We start from the raw sequence: 18,777 nt of genomic DNA on the forward strand, positions 1-18,777 counted from the left end.
TAGTGATTATGCAAATACAGGAGTGGATAATTCTGACACCAAATACCCAAATGAGAATTTGCCAACATTTATTTCCTTTTATTCAAGTAACTGATTCCATTTAGTTTTCTGACATTTTCATCTACTCAGAGTCAGGAGATGCATCTACAAAGGTTGCTAACATTGCTTCTGTATCAGATCCATCCTTTTCATCTTCCATATGCAGCTCTTCTTTTTCACAAGAAATGGCAGGAATTTTATAGCTATCCATTACCTGTAGTGACAAGAAATGCATTTCACATTATAAAAGCTTTGAAGTGACACATTCTTTGCACAGAACATGTCTGAATTTCATGTATAAACAAATTGTACTGTTACTTGAGTTGTATACATTGACATAGGATACATATTGAACAGTGTTTATCTACATTCATGGCACTAGAATGTACCCCAGTACATATATTGTGTTGTATTTTTGTGAATCAAAAAGACTTGTATCAATCAAGTGACATACTACTACTTATTTCATTTACTCTGTATTATAGTTTTCAAGGAGCATGACAATAACCTGTCTTCATGGTAAATAAAAGCTTTTCAGACCGATTAATTTATATGTTTTCTTCTATATTATCTATGATTACCAAATATAATGTACTGTCTTAATGGGCATATATAGAAAAAGAGAGCTGCATTAAATGGAAACTAATTTAGTGAAAAAAATACCTACTTTTTTGGCGTCTGGTTCATCTTTCACATATTCTTCTGCATTGTGTTTTCTTTTTGTCGCTTTGTTTGTATTCTCTTCCACTTCTTCCTCCTCCTCCTCACAATTCGAACTGTCTTCATCTTTCACGTCTTTATCTTCCTTGTCATCATCACTTGCTTCAGCTTCTATTGCCATAGTAACAAGACTCGCTTCTTCTGTCTTCTGATATTCATTCTGCACTTCTGCATGAGTAACATCCTCATGGACCAGTAGAGGTTCAGGATCACCCTCGCCTTTCTTTCCTGGCATATCTCCCATAGCTGATAAAGTTACCATGCTTGGCACAACCTGTTCTGTATTTTTATGGACCTGGTTACTTGTTGTATCACTCTGCACTGGTGGTAAATCCGCAAGTGTTAGTGGCAAGCACAAACTTGGTACACGTGGATGAATGATAGAATTACAGACCAACTGGGCTTCTCGACAAAAACTAGAAACCTGAAACATTTTATAAATATTTAGATTAGCTTATAAATTGAAAAGTAAATTCAAGAAAAGGAATCAGACCTTACATTTTGTGCATCTCACCTCGATATTTGGATCTTGTAGTCCACAACTGAACACTCTGATTGCATAGTGCAGCGGAGGTGGCCATCTTGGATGAGGTGAAAGCATACAGGATAATATTACACGATAGAGCTGTTGACGACATTTAGCACATGAATATGGTATTGGTAGTTTGTGCATATTCTGTTGGATATCAAGTAATAGGGGCACTATAGCAGTGTGGATATCCTGTAAGGAAACATTGACATTCATCATATACAAGTACCTAACTGTGTAGACTTGTGGCATACAAGCAACATACACATCATTCAGATACAATCCTTCAATCTTATAGATGGAACTACAATATATTACGATATAAGTTGCAACTTGGAAAGGTGCATTGAACCTGAGAATTTATAACAAAATGGGCACCATTCTACCATCTTTGATGAGACTATGTATCTGTACAGAAGAGACCTTGAATGTTCAAAGACAAAGCTTGAACACGTGTATTTTCTGAAATATAATGTCCACTGGCAGACTGAATTTGAATCATAATGATGTACACATATAACCTATTATTATACATCTGTCACCGTAACACCATATGTTACAGCGTGCCGTAATTTTGAGGTATTTTACGGGGTATTTCCATCCTACCATATAAGGGAATGATTACGCACGCAAGCGTCCTCTAATAATAAAAACAAACATGGCTGCCATCGGGGTTTGACAAGACTCCACACAAAGAAGTTTGCTGATTTTATTCTAAACTTTTCGGATTTCGGCATTCCCATGATGTATCCTTGGATTGAAAATATATATAATAATAAGGTTAATACGAGAATACCTCAAAGTATGCACTCAGACAGTACGCCACGCGTTGGTCGATACTCCAGCTGTACTGTCTTTGTGCATACTTTGAGGTATTCTCGTAATAACCTTATATTAATACATTCAATAAGTTTGAGAATACAGGCTCTTAAAACCAGAAGTCAATTATTTTCAACTAACAAAATAATGACAATTTCAGAATGTTCATGAATCCCATAATGCATCAATGTAAATACTGTGTCCAATATAATCCGGTGAAAGCAGATCACAATATAGAATGATAGGAATTCCATGAGGTAGTATCTTTCTGAATTATTACACGCACATTTATTTTCAGAACACACAGTAATGACTACTATATTTGTTCGCCCTACAAAGTTAATTTCTGAATACTGGTCGCAACTAGAACTGATATTGATATTGGCTTACCCTATGTAATGTGGGTTTAAGTGATGTTCCTTTGACTTGAATCAACACTGTCAAACCTGGAATAACATATAAACATATTTCATGTATAAATGTATGTAGGTAGACTCTCAAGAAGCAGTGTTACTAGTCTACAGGAATAATGACTTGTATGACTGATCTCATGCTCAGTAACAGTAATTTTCCAAACTCAAACTTGTATTCAAAAGTACAATGTATTTCTCATATTCTTGAGAGCTTCAAGTCTATTCAGTATACAATCTATTTCTCATACCCTTGAGAGCTTTGAATCTATTCAGTATACGATTTATTTCTCATACCCTTAGACATTTGAATCTATTCAGTATACAATTTATTTCTCATACCCTTAGACATTTGAATCTATTCAGTATACAATTTATTTCTCATACCCTTGAGACATTTGAATCTATTCAGTATACAATTTATTTCTCATACCCTTAGACATTTGAATCTATTCAGTATACAATTTATTTCTCATACCCTTGAGACATTTGAATCCATTCAGTATACAATTTATTTCTCATACCCTTAGACATTTGAATCTATTCAGTATACAATTTATTTCTCATACCCTTGAGACATTTGAATCTATTCAGTATACAATTTATTTCTCATACCCTTAGACATTTGAATCTATTCAGTATACAATTTATTTCTCATACCCTTGAGACATTTGAATCTATTCAGTATACAATTTATTTCTCATACCCTTAGGACATTTGAATCTATTCAGTATATGATTTATTTCTCATACCTTGAGACATTTGAAGCTATTCAGTATACAATGTATTTCTCATACCTTTGAGAGCTTCACATCTATTCAGTTTACAATGTATTTCTCATACCCTTAAGAGCTTCGAATCTATTCAGTATACAATGCATTTCTCATACCCTTGAGAGCTTCGAATCTATTCAGTATACAATGTATTTCTCATACCCTTGAGAGCCTCAAGTCTATTCAGTTTACAATGTATTTCTCATACCCTTGAGAGCTTCGAATCTATTCAGTATACAATGTATTTCTCATACCCTTGAGAGCTTCGAATCTATTCAGTATACAATTTATTTCTCATACCCTAGAAGCTGCAAGAGGTTATTTAGCAAACAATGTATTTCTCATACCCTTGAGAGCCTCAAGTCTATTCAGTTTACAATGTATTTCTCATACCCTTGAGAGCTTCGAATCTATTCAGTATACAATGTATTTCTCATAACCTAGAAAGCTTCGAATCTATTATTATACAATTTATTTCTCATACCCTTGAGAGCCTCAAGTCTATTCAGTTTACAATGTATTTCTCATACCCTTGAGAGCTTCGAATCTATTCAGTATACAATGTATTTCTCATAACCTAGAAAGCTTTGAATCTATTCATTATACAATTTATTTCTCATGCCCTTGAGAGCCTCAAGTCTATTCAGTTTACAATGTATTTCTCATACCCTTGAGAGCTTCGAATCTATTCAGTATACAATGTATTTCTCATAACCTAGAAAGCTTCGAATCTATTCATTATACAATTTATTTCTCATACCCTTGAGAGCCTCAAGTCTATTCAGTTTACAATGTATTTCTCATACCCTTGAGAGCTTTGAATCTATTCAGTATACAATTCATTTCTCATACCCTAGAAAGCTTCGAATCTATTCATTATACAATTTATTTCTCATACCCTTGAGAGCCTTAAGTCTATTCAGTTTACAATGTATTTCTCATACCCTTGAGAGCTTCGAATCTATTCAGTATACAATGTATTTCTCATACCCTTGTGAGCTTCGAATCTATTCAGTATACAATGTATTTCTCATACCCTTGAGAGCTTCGAATCTATTCAGTATACAATTTATTTCTCATACCCTTGAGAGCTTCGAATCTATTCAGTATACAATTTATTTCTCATACCCTTGAGAGCTTTGAATCTATTCAGTATACAATTTATTTCTCATACCCTTGAGAGCTTTGAATCTATTCAGTATACAATTTATTTCTCATACCCTTGAGAGCTTTGAATCTATTCAGTATACAATTTATTTCTCATACCCTTGAGAGCTTTGAATCTATTCAGTATACAATTTATTTCTCATACCCTTGAGAGCTTTGAATCTATTCAGTATACAATTTATTTCTCATACCCTTGAGAGCTTTGAATCTATTCAGTATACAATTTATTTCTCATACCCTTGAGAGCTTCGAATCTATTCAGTATACAATTTTTTTCTCATACCCTAGAAGCTGCAAGAGGTTATTTAGCAAACAATACATTTCTCGTACCTTTGAGAGCTGCAAGAGTAACTTCACTATTTGCCAACTGATATATTTTTTGCTGTCCTACTATCTGCCCTGATATTTCAAAACTAGTTTTCTTTTTCTTTTTCTTCTTTCTGCTTTCTGTAATATTTGCAACTTCAAGCTGTCAACAGAGAGCATAGCATACATAGTTAAAAAATGATGTAACAAGCCCATACCAAAAGTTTCAATAAACAGCAATGGACTTTTGAACAAAAAAAACAGCACAACATGTATTCAATCTCAAAGCTAACTTAATTGTCAGTACAGATACACGTTCGCGATATGCACATGACAAGATTCACTCCCTGCTAGTTTGAATATAGGCTTGTACTTTGGAAAACTCAAAAATATGTTTTGGTATTTATTTTTTCTCAAAGTGTATTATTGTAAGGCAAACTATTAAATCTTATTTTCTGTCTGTCTGTCTGTCTGTCTATGGCTATGCTGGTTGGAAAAAATATAAATATAAATCACAGAAAGTATATAATAATTCAACCAACATTTAAGATTAGATGACTCAATTTTCAAGTTGTGGGATACACAGAAAGTCAAATCACCTGACACCATAGAAATCTACCCATGAATGCAAGAAGTTGAGAAATAAGACTAAAACTACCTTGGTATCATCTTGATGCAGTTGAATATCTTGCAGGATGAATTCTATCAACTTGTCAGCATGGACATCAATACCGGATGCTGCACCAACAGTTGACAGCCATGTTGTTAAGACATCATAACAAAAAGACCTTAATGAGCTGACAACAAACATACATTTAACCATGGTTACTAGAAGACCATGATTTAACATTTTATTTCTATGAAAATATGATTTTTACTAATGATTTTTAGAAGAAAACCTTCCATGTTTCATTTCATTATAGCTATTATTACATAAATAATAAGATATTTAACACTACATGTATTTGAACTTTGAACTAATTTCTATACAGTGGGCGTCATAATAAAACGCTCATTTACAACCGCTATCCTACTACCTGGGTAATTTTCCTTGGAATATTCATAGCAGTGTTTGTTTTGACTTGACACTTTCAATTCGGCAACAGCCGATGCCCCCAGACACAGCAATTTTTATGATGTGTGAGGAGAGATGATTCGACAAGAAGGAAGTCATTAACAGGTTCCACTTTGTTTTATAATTTTTTATTTCCCCCCCACATTATTATGTTGAGAAGAACAATTCAATTATGGTTGTAAACACAGATAGAAACATTGTTTTAATGGTCTTGTCCACATTCAATTTACAACTATGGACTAACCCTGTTTGGCATTATTTCTCAATCACATTGTAGATGGTACTCTATAGACGGTTAATTTTGCGGTCAATATTTCTCTGTGGTGGACCACCTTCCATCAAACACAGTATTACAGTATCAACATATTGATTATTCACTGGTTTTTAATTTTGCTAAATTTAAATCCATGTGAACACATAGAATAACAATCAAACTCATTGTTTTCCTGTCAAGTATGTGAATTTAAAACCCAGTTAGATCACTCAAAACATCAAAATAGTGAAAGTAAATGCCAGTGCAAATAAATGGTTTTACAGTATATGTTGTGTAGTCAATATACCATATGTGAGCTTTGTAAAGACATCTCAGGATTACAAATTCGTGACTAATTTGTTGAGAATGTTTAACTAGAGTACAGCGAGAGTCACTCGAATTTCAAACACAGTGACTTGACAAACCCATTTTCAAATTGATTATGTGTAAATTTAGATTCTAAATAATGTAATATGGTAAAATATTAAAATCTTGAATTTTTTAATCAAGCATTTTATACTTGAACACAGTGCATTTTTATTTGATTACAAGCATACAATGTTATTTCAAATTGTAACTACCCCATCAAATATAGGACTTTCAATATGCGATATTCAAACAGTACAATGTTGTAACAAACACCACTAAACATGTTGGAAGTAATAATGCAATGTTCCGTAGTCAGTTTATATTGACTTCACTGCATACTAAAGTGCCTACAATTTATTTTTATCTGAGTCATTCCTATAAGCATTACCTATATGGGTGTTGTTGCCCATAACATGGCTGTTCTGCATTAGTCCAGCTCAATGTCTGGAGTATGGCTTTATTGATGACCAGTCCATGCACTATCAAATGACTACTGCAACTGAAATAAAGATGGGTGAAAGTATAGGGTCAATAATGAATTACACAATGATAGACAAGACAAGTTTGATTCTATTTGATTATCAATGTCATTGCGCTAAATATAAACACACTATTTCATGAAAACATATTTATAAATGTTTAAAAAAATTCAAATGACAAATGAAACAACTTGACCATTAACAACACATCAGGTGTTATCTTTTGTGTTCAGGTAGTAAAATGGCCAAAGAATTAATAAAACTGCAAACATTCATGGGGAATGGGCATTACCAAATGGTGTATATATCCAATGAAAGCGTCAGATTTGGATTTGAATGAAGGACACACGTTTTTTAGGGTGATTGTTATATAAATATTTTATAAATTACTGTAAATGCTGTTCATAAATTTGGTTAATTGCTGGTTTGTAGTTAATTTTCAACTATCTAGCGCCCTCTAGTGGTGATTATCTGGATTCCTTTGGTGGCCTCATTCTGGTATTATATGTTATCTGCCGCTCAGAATTGATTTTTTATTTGCAGTAACCATAAAGTTCAGTTCACCCGAAGTGTGTTTATATGACCTGTTAGTGCCTATTAGTCAGAAAACTGGTCCTCCATACATTTTTGAAAAGTCTCATGGTATGCTGATTAGATTTCTTTCAATGTAACTGTTTTGGTGAATTACCCCAAAACAGGTTTCAAATATCAAAACATTGTTTTGATTTGTCTGAAACCACATGTTCATGTATGCAATGTAATTTTTATTAGAAAACACACATTTGCCAGCTCAAACTCCTACAAAATAGATGTAAACACACAGATTTGCTTCTCTACCTTCAAGATTCTCAGATAAAACAGCCATATTTGAAGCTGAAAGCATTTCTACTTCTATTAGTCAAGAAAATTCCATGATGGTAGCATCAACTCATGACATCAGCATCACACCATTTTGCCAAGAAAGCTTGTATTTTAACTGTAAGAATTTCATTATTTTCACTACGAAAGTTCATTATTTTATTATGGTATAATAGCATGAGCTGCCCTTTACATTCTTATTAGTCAACCAGTACCATGTGCAGTCTTGTTATAAACATTAACAGGGTAGTGCTTGAGGTCGGTGGATAAACACACAAACAAAGTTTATGTGCGACTTGTCAACATTCAATTTTACCCCCACATCACATTTCTATAAATACCTCAGTAGTTTAAGTACCGGTAACCCTCAAATATTTGTTCAGGTGAAGAAATCCTGGTCATATTCATCTGGAAATTAACATATGTGTACATATATGTTCACATGTTGTTTGCTCTTCTACCCGCAACTTTAAATACACTAACTAAACTGTATATTTTTTTCTTTTCAATCTACCACTGCATGTACCCCCGGTATATTCAATTTTTTGACAGTCTGTGGTACTGTTCTTATAATTGAAATAAACGACTCTGCAGTGCCCATTATTTCATGATAACACGACTCAGATCAAAATGCACGCTTTCGACTTTTGTCTCACTCGCTATTGCACAAATCCCTGTCCTTGTCCTATCATCCATCACTCAATAATGAGCAGTACATGTGGCATCATTTATCCGCAATTCCCTAATAATGAATTTGAATGTTGCATGAAACAGCAAGTCTTGTATTGCCCTGGAACACCCTACAATATGGTCTATTATTCAAGTAAGTGAAAACATGCATTACACACTCTATGAATTGGTATTTCTAGTTCAGAAATGTTATATAGAATTATAAAGACAATTTACCATTTGATATGAGATTCTAATACATTGAATGCATCAATGTGTAATGAAGGAAGAAGTCCTGACAGTAACACAAACTCTGTAGTAGTTTTGTTTGCCTGTAATGAAAGAAAGATAATTAAGCTATAAATAAAAAAAAAACTTTATGAGTTGCACAAAGGTAAATCATGGAAATTTAAGGAATTTAAACAGTTTTTTTTAAGGACTATTTCTATAAAGTATTGTTACTATATTCTCAACATCTTTACTGGAAATGTATGTACTTAAATATTCAATGTCACTGGGTTTAATTTTAACACATGTTAAAGCTAAGGGATCATCACCTGTATACGCACAGGAAACAAGTCTCAGGCAACTTTAACAGCACTTGCTAAAAATACAAAGGCTCATGGTGAACGCTTATTTGTAAACATGTCTGTTGTATGCGCTGATGAAGACTAACTTGCTATCAGCAAAATAAACAAAAATAAACCCATCCTTAGCCCCTATGCAGTAAAAGACAAGAGTTTGCAGTTCAAAGGTCGGTTTAATCCATAAATACTAACTTACCAGTATTTTACAATTAATTGATAATGTTCTACATACGATAGACAAAATAGATTCTACCGGCATCTGTACAACTGACGAAAAACTCTGACTGTGGAAGATAAATAAAAAATTTCTTAGCGGTGTCCTGCTAAAGATGTTTGCAATGTCAATGTTATTTAAAACACTATAAATGAAATTAAGACACTAACCTTATCTGGTACTTGAGACACATTGTCATTATCTGAAATTGACTTGCTAGTAGAAATGTACGCTGTGGTTCAATATCTAGCACCTCTCCTAATGGTACTGATGTCTCAGGGACATTGTACATTTCTATCCCTAAAATTGCAAAAAATGTCATAATTGTCACATTCACAGAGAAAATAGGATGTTACAATGTCATGAGGTCAATCCACTAGTCACAGTTAGTCCATGAGAATCCAAAATTAATAATAATGCAGGAAAAATCAAATGAACAAAGAAGAATAACAATCATATCAAATCATAATATTAATAATAATTATGAAGAAAAATCAACACTGGTGTATAACATGAATGATTAGTTTATTATACACCACCAATTTGTATATCTCATTGTTAGAGGTCACAGGTAAAGCTGGGAATGTTATAGGTTAAACCCTATAAACGACACTGGTTAGAACTGGCACACACACTCAATTGTATCTTCATTGCATAATATCGTACATAAGTCATATACCTTCATCGGACATTTATTACTACATATGTACATTGACACTTTAGTTATGAACAAAAAACACTCGTAAGCCAACTGACCTGTTTCAATATCTTGATAAAGTTGTGATAGTATATTATGCAATGTCCCTATGATATTATTACATTGTGTGATCCATGATTCTGTGTGCTTTATTCCATTAGAACCAGCACCACCCAGTCCAGGTAATAATGCAAATACTTGACAAGAGGCCTGTCAATGAACAAATCAGTCATATCATAAATAAAGCAGCATAATGTCAATTTATGAGAAATAATGCACATCATACAACAATTTCAGATCACTCAGATCCCTAAAAAATACTGTTCCTCCTTAAATCCAAGATGGTCATCAAACTGTGAGTGACAGGTCAAAAGTCAAATGCACATTTTCATTTGCATCTTGCCAAGTTTGAAAAGATTCCATGAGCTAGTGTAAAATTTAAAAGAGGAAAAAGAGAAGAAGAATTAAAACAACAAAGCTAAATACAAACCCAATGATAACAATGTCACATGATCCCAACTGATGGTTACAGAAAAAAGAGAATATAAATTCAGATAAACAACATGGTTTATGAGAGTCAGTAGAATTATAACAAGATTCTCACAATGATTGGAAAACTTATCAAAACAAATTAGCCAATAGAAAGAACTGTTTTATGTATAATATTCCAATCACTTTGAGTGTTACATGTTGTTGGATGTCAGTTACCTTTAAGATACTAGGATGATGGGTTTCCTGAAAGATGTGTAACAGAAATTTTTCCGCTTTTGACTTGAATGGTCCACATGGCGCAGGAAAGTACTGGAAACACGATTTGAGAACTTGTACAGCTGCCAAATAATTCTGAAATTGTTAAATATAACACAAAGTTGTGGAACAATTCAGGCACTTACATCAAAATAATAACAATTTTATTTTGAGTGTTGGGTTCAATAGTTGATGAATAACTGGGTGTGCTGCAGTTTCCTTTAAAATCTTTCAAAATATATGTAAATTAAGAAAAACATTATTTTTTATTCATTCATACTGATGAAATATGATGATTAGATATCTTGGTACATACATGTATTATTTTAAAAAGGTTAAGTTACTGTCATTACTGTGTTCAGTGAGTCATTTCCAGCTTATCAGCAATGTTTTACAGAAAGCCGCAAAATGCATGAAATCAAACAAAGGTCATAGCATCGCAGTGTGTCAAATATCTTGAGGGATTTGAGAAATGTAGTATTATAATGTTTTTTAATGTGCTATAGGCATTCGATCATCAATTTTGATGAAATGAGGGAATCTTAATACAATATTCCCCTCTCAAAGATCGGCAATTCAACATTGACGCTAAAAATTCAAATTCAAATCGTTTGATTTTTATGGAAGATGTTAAGGTAGCACTTTTCACACAATACGCAAGATCTTGAAGTGAACGAAAAATCACTTATTGGCCAGTTACATAAATTAGCAAGACAACTATGAACTCACCAGTGGTTTTGAAGATATAACCCATGTAATTATATTACCGATATGACAGGATGCAATCTCTCTGGATAACTCAGACACTCCGGCAACATACTCCAGTATTTCAGACAATACTTCAGCTGCAGATTGAATGATGTCCGGTGGATCATGTGACTGAAATATATCATATTATTATGATATGTCAAGAAATGTAAAGACATTGTGAGTGTGAAGGGATAGAAAAGCAATTATTGTATCTGAAACACACACTAAAGTTTTTAACTTAAATAAAATGTACGAGTTTGCTTTACATAACTAGGATAACTAGGTCAATCCTGCTGCATATGTTGAACAATGTTCCCTTCCCAACTAGTATAATTCCAACAAAGCCAGTTCACAAAACTTTAAACACAAAGTGAGTACACTAGACACTCACCTGTAGTCCATTTAACAAGAGTCTGATCCATGTGCTACAATGCTGTGTGAAAACTGCTGTAGTACACTGAGAAACCAATGTATGTAGTAATCCTATTCCAGCTAATCTATAAAACATAACTCAACAAGCAATAACAAATAATGAACAATCCATGTGTTGTTTTCACCTGTAATCAAGTCATATATACATGTCATGCATTGTCTGTATGTCCATATCAATGCTATGTGACTGGAACTGCATAGACTGACAAAATGTGGTGATTATAATCACACATACAGAGGAACTAGCATGGATACTATAAAAACAAGCAGCCTCTCTCGGATGAGTACTGTAGTCAACAGTGGAGCTAAAAAAACTATTGAACTATTGAAATTTTAGCGTTGTTCATCTCTGAGACTTACAGACTGCGATTTTAGAATTTTAGACAAAATGGTCATCAATTTTACAAATTCGATCAAGTCACAAAACAATCATTGCAAACACAGTTCCCATTTAAACTGTTCAAATTGAACCTGGTCTTGACAATATTCAAAAAAAGTATTTACAAAGGCAAGTTGTGAAAGAGCCTACAAATATAGGTCATGCCCCAATATGTACATACTTGATACTATGTACATACACAGGATATGTCAAATGACATGAAAAAACAAAACAAAGAAAATGGTTTCAAGTGCACAGATCAAGTTCGAGTACTTTTAAAAACATTGTTTAAGGCAGTGTTCAATATCGGAAATGCAATGTCAAGGTTATATAGTCAACTTCAGCAAGGCACCAAGAAATTGATGTGCATGGAAAACAGCCATTGCCTGAACTCATGCATGGAAATGGCAGGATCTAGTTACGCAGTAATAATACTGATAATATATCTTGCAATCTTATTCAAATCAGGATATCAAACAATATAAAAAAAAAGGTAACATTCTGACAAACAAAATACTACTACTACTACTTTATTGACATTAATTCAACTTTCTATTAAATACATGTAATTTAGAATGACGCTTAATTATAATCTGCACATTTTTGGGTCTATATGCATATGAATAAAAACCTCACAGTGTGTCTGAAATATGACGATGATGATATGGTGCACACACACACACCGAACGGAACTCAGCTCAAATTATCACCTGATCATGTAAACTGGAAATCTTGACAGTCACATATGTGCATTTAGACTTGAACAAGAGAATCCCCATAATGAAGTTTCACTCTAATTCTAATGTGTCCAGAAATGTTTTTATTGGCGATACAGTACTTTTTGACATAATTGAAAGAAAGCCAAAATGATTTTTAAAACAAGCAACCAGTCGGCGGAGATAGCACCGCTGTTAGCAATGCACATTTCAATAAAAGAACAGAAGATATCATTACAAAATGAACAATATGTATAGTATCAAAGCAATGGGACTTACTGTTTTCAACAAGAATTCAAAAATATCACTTTTTACCAAAAATGACAAAAATAATCATCAAAATTAGAGAATTAAAGATATCATTACAAAATGAATAAGAGGTTCACATTTAGTAAATATATATGTAATATCAAAGCAATTGGACTTGCGGTTTTTAACAAGAAGTTGAAAATATCACTTTTTACCAAAAATGACAAAAATATTCACCAAAATTAGAGAATTAAAGATATCATTATAAAATGAACAAATCTGAGAGAGGTCTACCCAAGTAGTTTTCAAGAAGAAGTCGAAAAAGTAAAACATTGACACGGATGACAACGGACAATCACTCAAATGATAAGCTCCGCTCGACAAAGTCGACAGCGGAGCTAAAAAATGATGTGTTCGTATTCATAATTATACAGTCCTAAATCTTAATATATGACTGATATAGCAGCCTGACACATGGACTTGGAGGTTAGGATTTTATCCTGTCTGAGTAAAAAGTTACCCATCATGGAGGAGGTTATTTCAAACACTGAATGTTGTATGATCATCTGAGAAATTTTTGTTTCAGACAAGTGTAGAATAAAATATTAATTTGTTATTAATAAATCAATCAACCATCCTTCAAACTTGGTAATGCCATTTCCTTTAAAACCCCAAGTCCCCCCCCCCCCCCGTGTCCTATATGATAGAGTACAATGCAACATACCCAATGTAGTACAATACATTGAATGTTTATATGTGAAACATGCCATGTATGATTACAATAGCACTTTAACAAGAAAACTCCTTTTTTCAATAGAATTAATAAGAGAAGACGAAATTCTACTAAAAAGTATACAAATTGTGTAACATGCTTGGGAAAACTGCAACCCTGAATGATGCAAATTTCGTTCAAGGTTGCATACCAAACTGTTTCCATAGAGACTGAAATAACAATGAACATCACATCGCATTGACACAATATTGTACAAAGAAATGTGAATGTTCAATTGCTTTAACCACTCTTACCTTGATTCAGATGAATGCAAAGATGTATGTATAAAACCGATGAAATCAGCAAGACTTGAAGGCTGCAATAAAATTTAATCAGAACTTACTACCAACAATAATACTGTAAAATGATTAATTTTCGCTGGGTTTAAATTTCACTGATTTAGCATTTCAGGCATATTCAGTGGGTTTTAAATTCACTGTTTTATCATTTAGATAATGTGTTTTATTACGATTTTTACATATTCACTGGGTTTTAATTTAGCGCATTTTCCAGTCAGCGAAATAAGCAAAATTAAAACCCCGTGAATAATTAACCCTTTTACAGTAACGGTTTTTGAATATTTGGTTATTACTGGTGTGTATTGGTGCATATCTTTTAATAACAAGATTTACAATTCTGAGTTATATATCTCTATAATTTATCATACAGATACAGAATTAAAAAAATTACAATGATGTGGAAATCAGCTTTAGCCAATCAAGAAGGCAACTACTTTGAACAGAATACAAGCTAGTTTGTTTGCTTTTCAGTTGTAAATACGGTATATACATTTAGATGGACAGACAGTATTTTTCATACTGTGGAATACTTGAACATACATTTTCATTTTTACTTGAAAACAAAAACACATCACAGCATTAAAAAACAAAAACTCATTGAATGATTCTCACTTTCTTATAGGGGTAGTAAGCTTGTAAATGTTCTCCAAATTTGTGTTACCTGTGTTTCTCAGACAATTTTTTTTTTACCACTTACTAATCTCACCTACATTCCCTAGACATACAATCTCTTTTTTTTTTGGTGTTTTCTCAATAAAATAAAATATTATGGGAGTGCATAAATGGCAAAAGCCAGGGTACATCGAACCATGTGACCCTTGTAAACTCCTTCTTGTGACACGGGTGATGAGTGTCACCAGTCTGGGATCAGTGTGTGATGCAATGTTTTCTAGTCTTGGCAATACACTGCCTGAATTAACACTATTTGCATGGTGTTAACACGATGTCAACAAACATGACATATTAATGTTTGATCTCTATTTGGATGACACAAATTTCTGAAGCATTAGACAATGCTTATAGAGATTGAGAATTATAACAATCAGACATGTTTTTGCACACATATAATGTACCGGTAGTTTTCAACCAAGTTAATGTTAGGCTGTAAACTCCAGTGTTAGTGAAAGACCAAATTCTATTGGTTCATGAGTTTTTGTAAGTTCACTTTTTGCATTTACGCATGTGTGCATAATAAATTAGGGAATATTCCTGTATTCCGTTAACCGTCAAGATGGCTTGTGTTATTGTTATTGTATAGTATCCTCTTCTTATTTCTCCCATCGACGCGAGTAACTTCGTGAATAATCAAGGATGACTAGCTCAACAGTTAAATGTCCATCGTCAACCAGTTGCCGAAATGTTGTACTGAAAAACAAACTCCCATATCTTGTCATTTTTAAAAAGTAAGTTCAGAAAGCTATCTGAAAAAAAATCACCCACCATATTTTTGTTACAAGTTTAGAAACAAGATTTGCAACTAGTTTAAAAAGAAAAATAGTATTCGAGCCTGGATGAAACATGGTGAATTTAGTCACATGTTTTGGTAGAATGTTGAATGGGAGAAAATAAATCCAGAACCAAATTGCTTATAGAATTTCTCTAAGACTAATGATAATAAACATTTAACAACATGAAGACAAATTCTGGTCTGAGAGGTAGTAAATGTTACAAACTTCTCTGATCATGTCCATGGTCATTAAATGGCACAAACAACCATGGTCATATATCCATGGTCAACCATGGTTGGTGACTATGGTTGTTTGTACCATTTAACAACCATGGTCAACAATGGTCACTTTCATCTGGGACTTCATGGTAGAGTATTACATAACAAAATTAACAACAAATTATTGATATATACGCTTAGGTTCGTGAGAGTAACTACAAATATGTTAAATTTGTATCAGTTTGAGTGTTCAGAAATATCACTACGACAATAAAACTGTAATGAATATTTTTTCGAATTTTTAGCAAAATTCCATGACAAATACAACAAGAACTTCATGGTCAGCAGGTACCATAATCTATTTCCCCAAATGTTAAACAATTGATACTTAAGGAATATATATATATTTCTTTATTTCATTGCTGAGAATGAGCTGTATATTTGTTTTGTACTATAATTTCTTATCTATATAGAAAACTGTTCTGCGGATTATTAATTTCAATAAATATATTCAACTGTCTTTCTGCAACACCAATAAGATCATTACTTGTAGTATGTCACTAAGATATACTAGTATAAAAAGAATGCATGATGCAAAACCCATTCTATAAATTGTCAAATGTTTCTTACGAATGGTACCCGCGGTATTCCCAGATTAATACCAGTTGTTCAACTCCGATGAAAGGACCAGTTACGGCGTCAAAGCTCTACTCACTATGAGAACCATAGCCCCGAGTACAGTCCTGTAGGTTGGCCTTCTTCCGTTGATCATTCGGCTCCACAGTCCTAAGAAGTTTCATAAACCGAGGATTCGACACCCGCCTACAAATTTATGGCAGAGAACAGTTCTGCAGTTTTCATGATTGTAACTAGCTAAAACATCTATCGACCAATCTAACGATCATAAATTTGTGGCCGAAAAATGAACCTACAATAGTGGAACGTTTGCGAAAGCTAGTTTTACACAACAAAACAATGTTTTGTAAATAAATATGTCAAGAACAAGATGGCGGCGTATATTTTCGGTTGACGTTGGAAAATGTTGATTCGATCGTCCCTAGTGGGAAATCTTGTGTAATTTCGCTTCCAGTTAAGGTGCTGCATTTAGAATAGTTTGACGTTTGACTTTTCAAACAAGATTTAAAAATTGAAAATTACCTAATTAATATGCAGAACCATGGTCTTAGAAGGTTAATTGCAAAATTCAGGACAAGCAACCATGACCTTAAAATTGAGAAAGGCAGACATAATAATGTGCCGCTGGATAAAAGAACATGTGATATGTGCAGCCAAAATATAGTTGAGGATGAGCAACATTTTGTAATGAAATGTCCAGCTTACAGTCACCATAGGGACAAATTATTCCTGACTGCACAAAATAAAATTCCAAATTTTGATAAAGAAAATAGTCAGAATAAATTCATTTTGATTATGGCAAACCATACTCTAGCACCAGCCTTAGCTGTCTTCTTAAAAAACAGCTATGGAACAAAACAGCAACAACTATCAGTGTATTAGGCCACATTTTGTGTTCATTTTATATTCTGTATTCACCATTGGCTGCAAATTGTCTTTTTTTGTTTTTGACTTTGTTTGTTTTTTTTAGAAAAGTTTTTCTTTTTTTGTTTTCTTTTTTAGATTGTAGTTTTTTTTTTAATTTCTTTCTGTAAGACCCTTTTTATCCTTTCCTAAGGATTTTATGCGTCTAATAAAAAAATAAAATAAAAAAATATCGACTTGCTTATTTTTTAACTGCAAAGCTGAATGCCTCTTAAATCGCTTGATACATTCCTTCACAATAGTGTCGAATTCCTGGTCTATGCGACTTCTCAGGACTGTGGGGGTCGAATGATCAGCGGAAGAAGGCAAACCTACAGGACTGTACTCGGGGCTATGAGAACTACACACTGAAAAGCTACTAGTAAGCAAGTATTATTTGGCTTTATAGTTTATTGAGACAAATAATCAACTGCAGAGCATATAACATGACAACTTCAAAAATAACCATACGTGTTCATGCTACATTGATACGACGTATGGCTGATCCTTAAGTTGATCCCCTTCCATTTTAACGCAGCTACATGTATTTCACAGGAGCCGCTTATTGGAAGCGCCCTCTACATCACAACTAGCATACATTCACATTTCTCATCGACGAAAAATATGTGCAAAGTACATAGTATATGATTGGAAAACAACTTACTTGTGTTCTCAGTGTCTGGTGAGCATCAAAAATTGCGACAGTGTGTGCTATTGGTCTTTTGGAAGACGCTGTGTCATTCAAATCTGACAACAGCGTGGACAACATGCGTTTACTGGACGCAGCCATCTTGTAAGGGGCGAACCATTTGATACCGGGAGAGGCGGGAATTACTTTCAAAATACCTGACAGCTAGCTAGTAATGTAGTACTATATCAAGTTTTCTAATTGTTACCCTCTAATATTGGGCAATGAATATTTTGCCAATGTGAGTGGGCAGAATTAGATTATACAGACTTATTCTAATTGGTTCAGGCAATGACTGAAACAATCGTGATGAAAGTGCGCCCTCATGGCCAACTTGAAGAGAATCAGAAAAATATTATTTTTAATATTTAGTACAGTTAAACCGAACCCAAAAAAATATTTACAGTCACAATAGACACAATTAAACAATCGAAAAATATATATATATATAAATAACTTGATAACGAACAGTAAAACAAAAACTAGCCATAAAAATATAATAAATACAATTTGAAAACAAAAAAACAAAAAAATGACATTGGATTTCAATCAGATCGGCTATTCATCTAACTATTT

The 18,777-nt window shown here is 33.3% G+C and overlaps 1 protein-coding gene across 1 annotated transcript; it reads right to left on the reverse strand.

Moving 5' to 3' along the window:
* Positions 1–51: 51 nt before the first annotated feature.
* On the reverse strand, positions 52–18,320 carry LOC100378410 (proline-, glutamic acid- and leucine-rich protein 1-like). The gene is made up of 16 exons (XM_002732062.3): positions 18,178–18,320; positions 14,264–14,325; positions 11,853–11,958; positions 11,441–11,590; positions 10,673–10,807; positions 10,024–10,174; positions 9,438–9,567; positions 9,250–9,337; positions 8,704–8,798; positions 6,849–6,959; positions 5,422–5,560; positions 4,788–4,926; positions 2,498–2,553; positions 1,274–1,480; positions 707–1,183; positions 52–253 (listed from the first exon to the last, which is right to left on the reverse strand). Exons 1-16 carry the CDS (start codon positions 18,301–18,303, stop codon positions 122–124), a joined length of 2,304 nt encoding a protein of 767 aa, XP_002732108.1. The 5' UTR covers positions 18,304–18,320; the 3' UTR covers positions 52–121.
* Positions 18,321–18,777: the final 457 nt, after the last annotated feature.

This window comes from Saccoglossus kowalevskii, chromosome 1 (genome assembly GCF_978046115.1).
Source record: "Saccoglossus kowalevskii chromosome 1, keSacKowa6.1, whole genome shotgun sequence".
NCBI lineage: Eukaryota > Metazoa > Hemichordata > Enteropneusta > Harrimaniidae > Saccoglossus > Saccoglossus kowalevskii.

Coding starts and splice junctions, on each gene's coding strand:
- LOC100378410 (XM_002732062.3), bottom strand. CDS start 18,303: ATGGCTGCGTCCAGTAAACGCATGTTGTCCACGCTGTTGTCAGATTTG. Junction 10,808..11,440: donor TTATATCTTCAAAACCACTG/GTGAGTTCATAG, acceptor TAACAATTTCAG/AATTATTTGGCAGCTGTACA. Junction 8,799..9,249: donor CAATTAATTGTAAAATACTG/GTAAGTTAGTAT, acceptor CTTTCATTACAG/GCAAACAAAACTACTACAGA.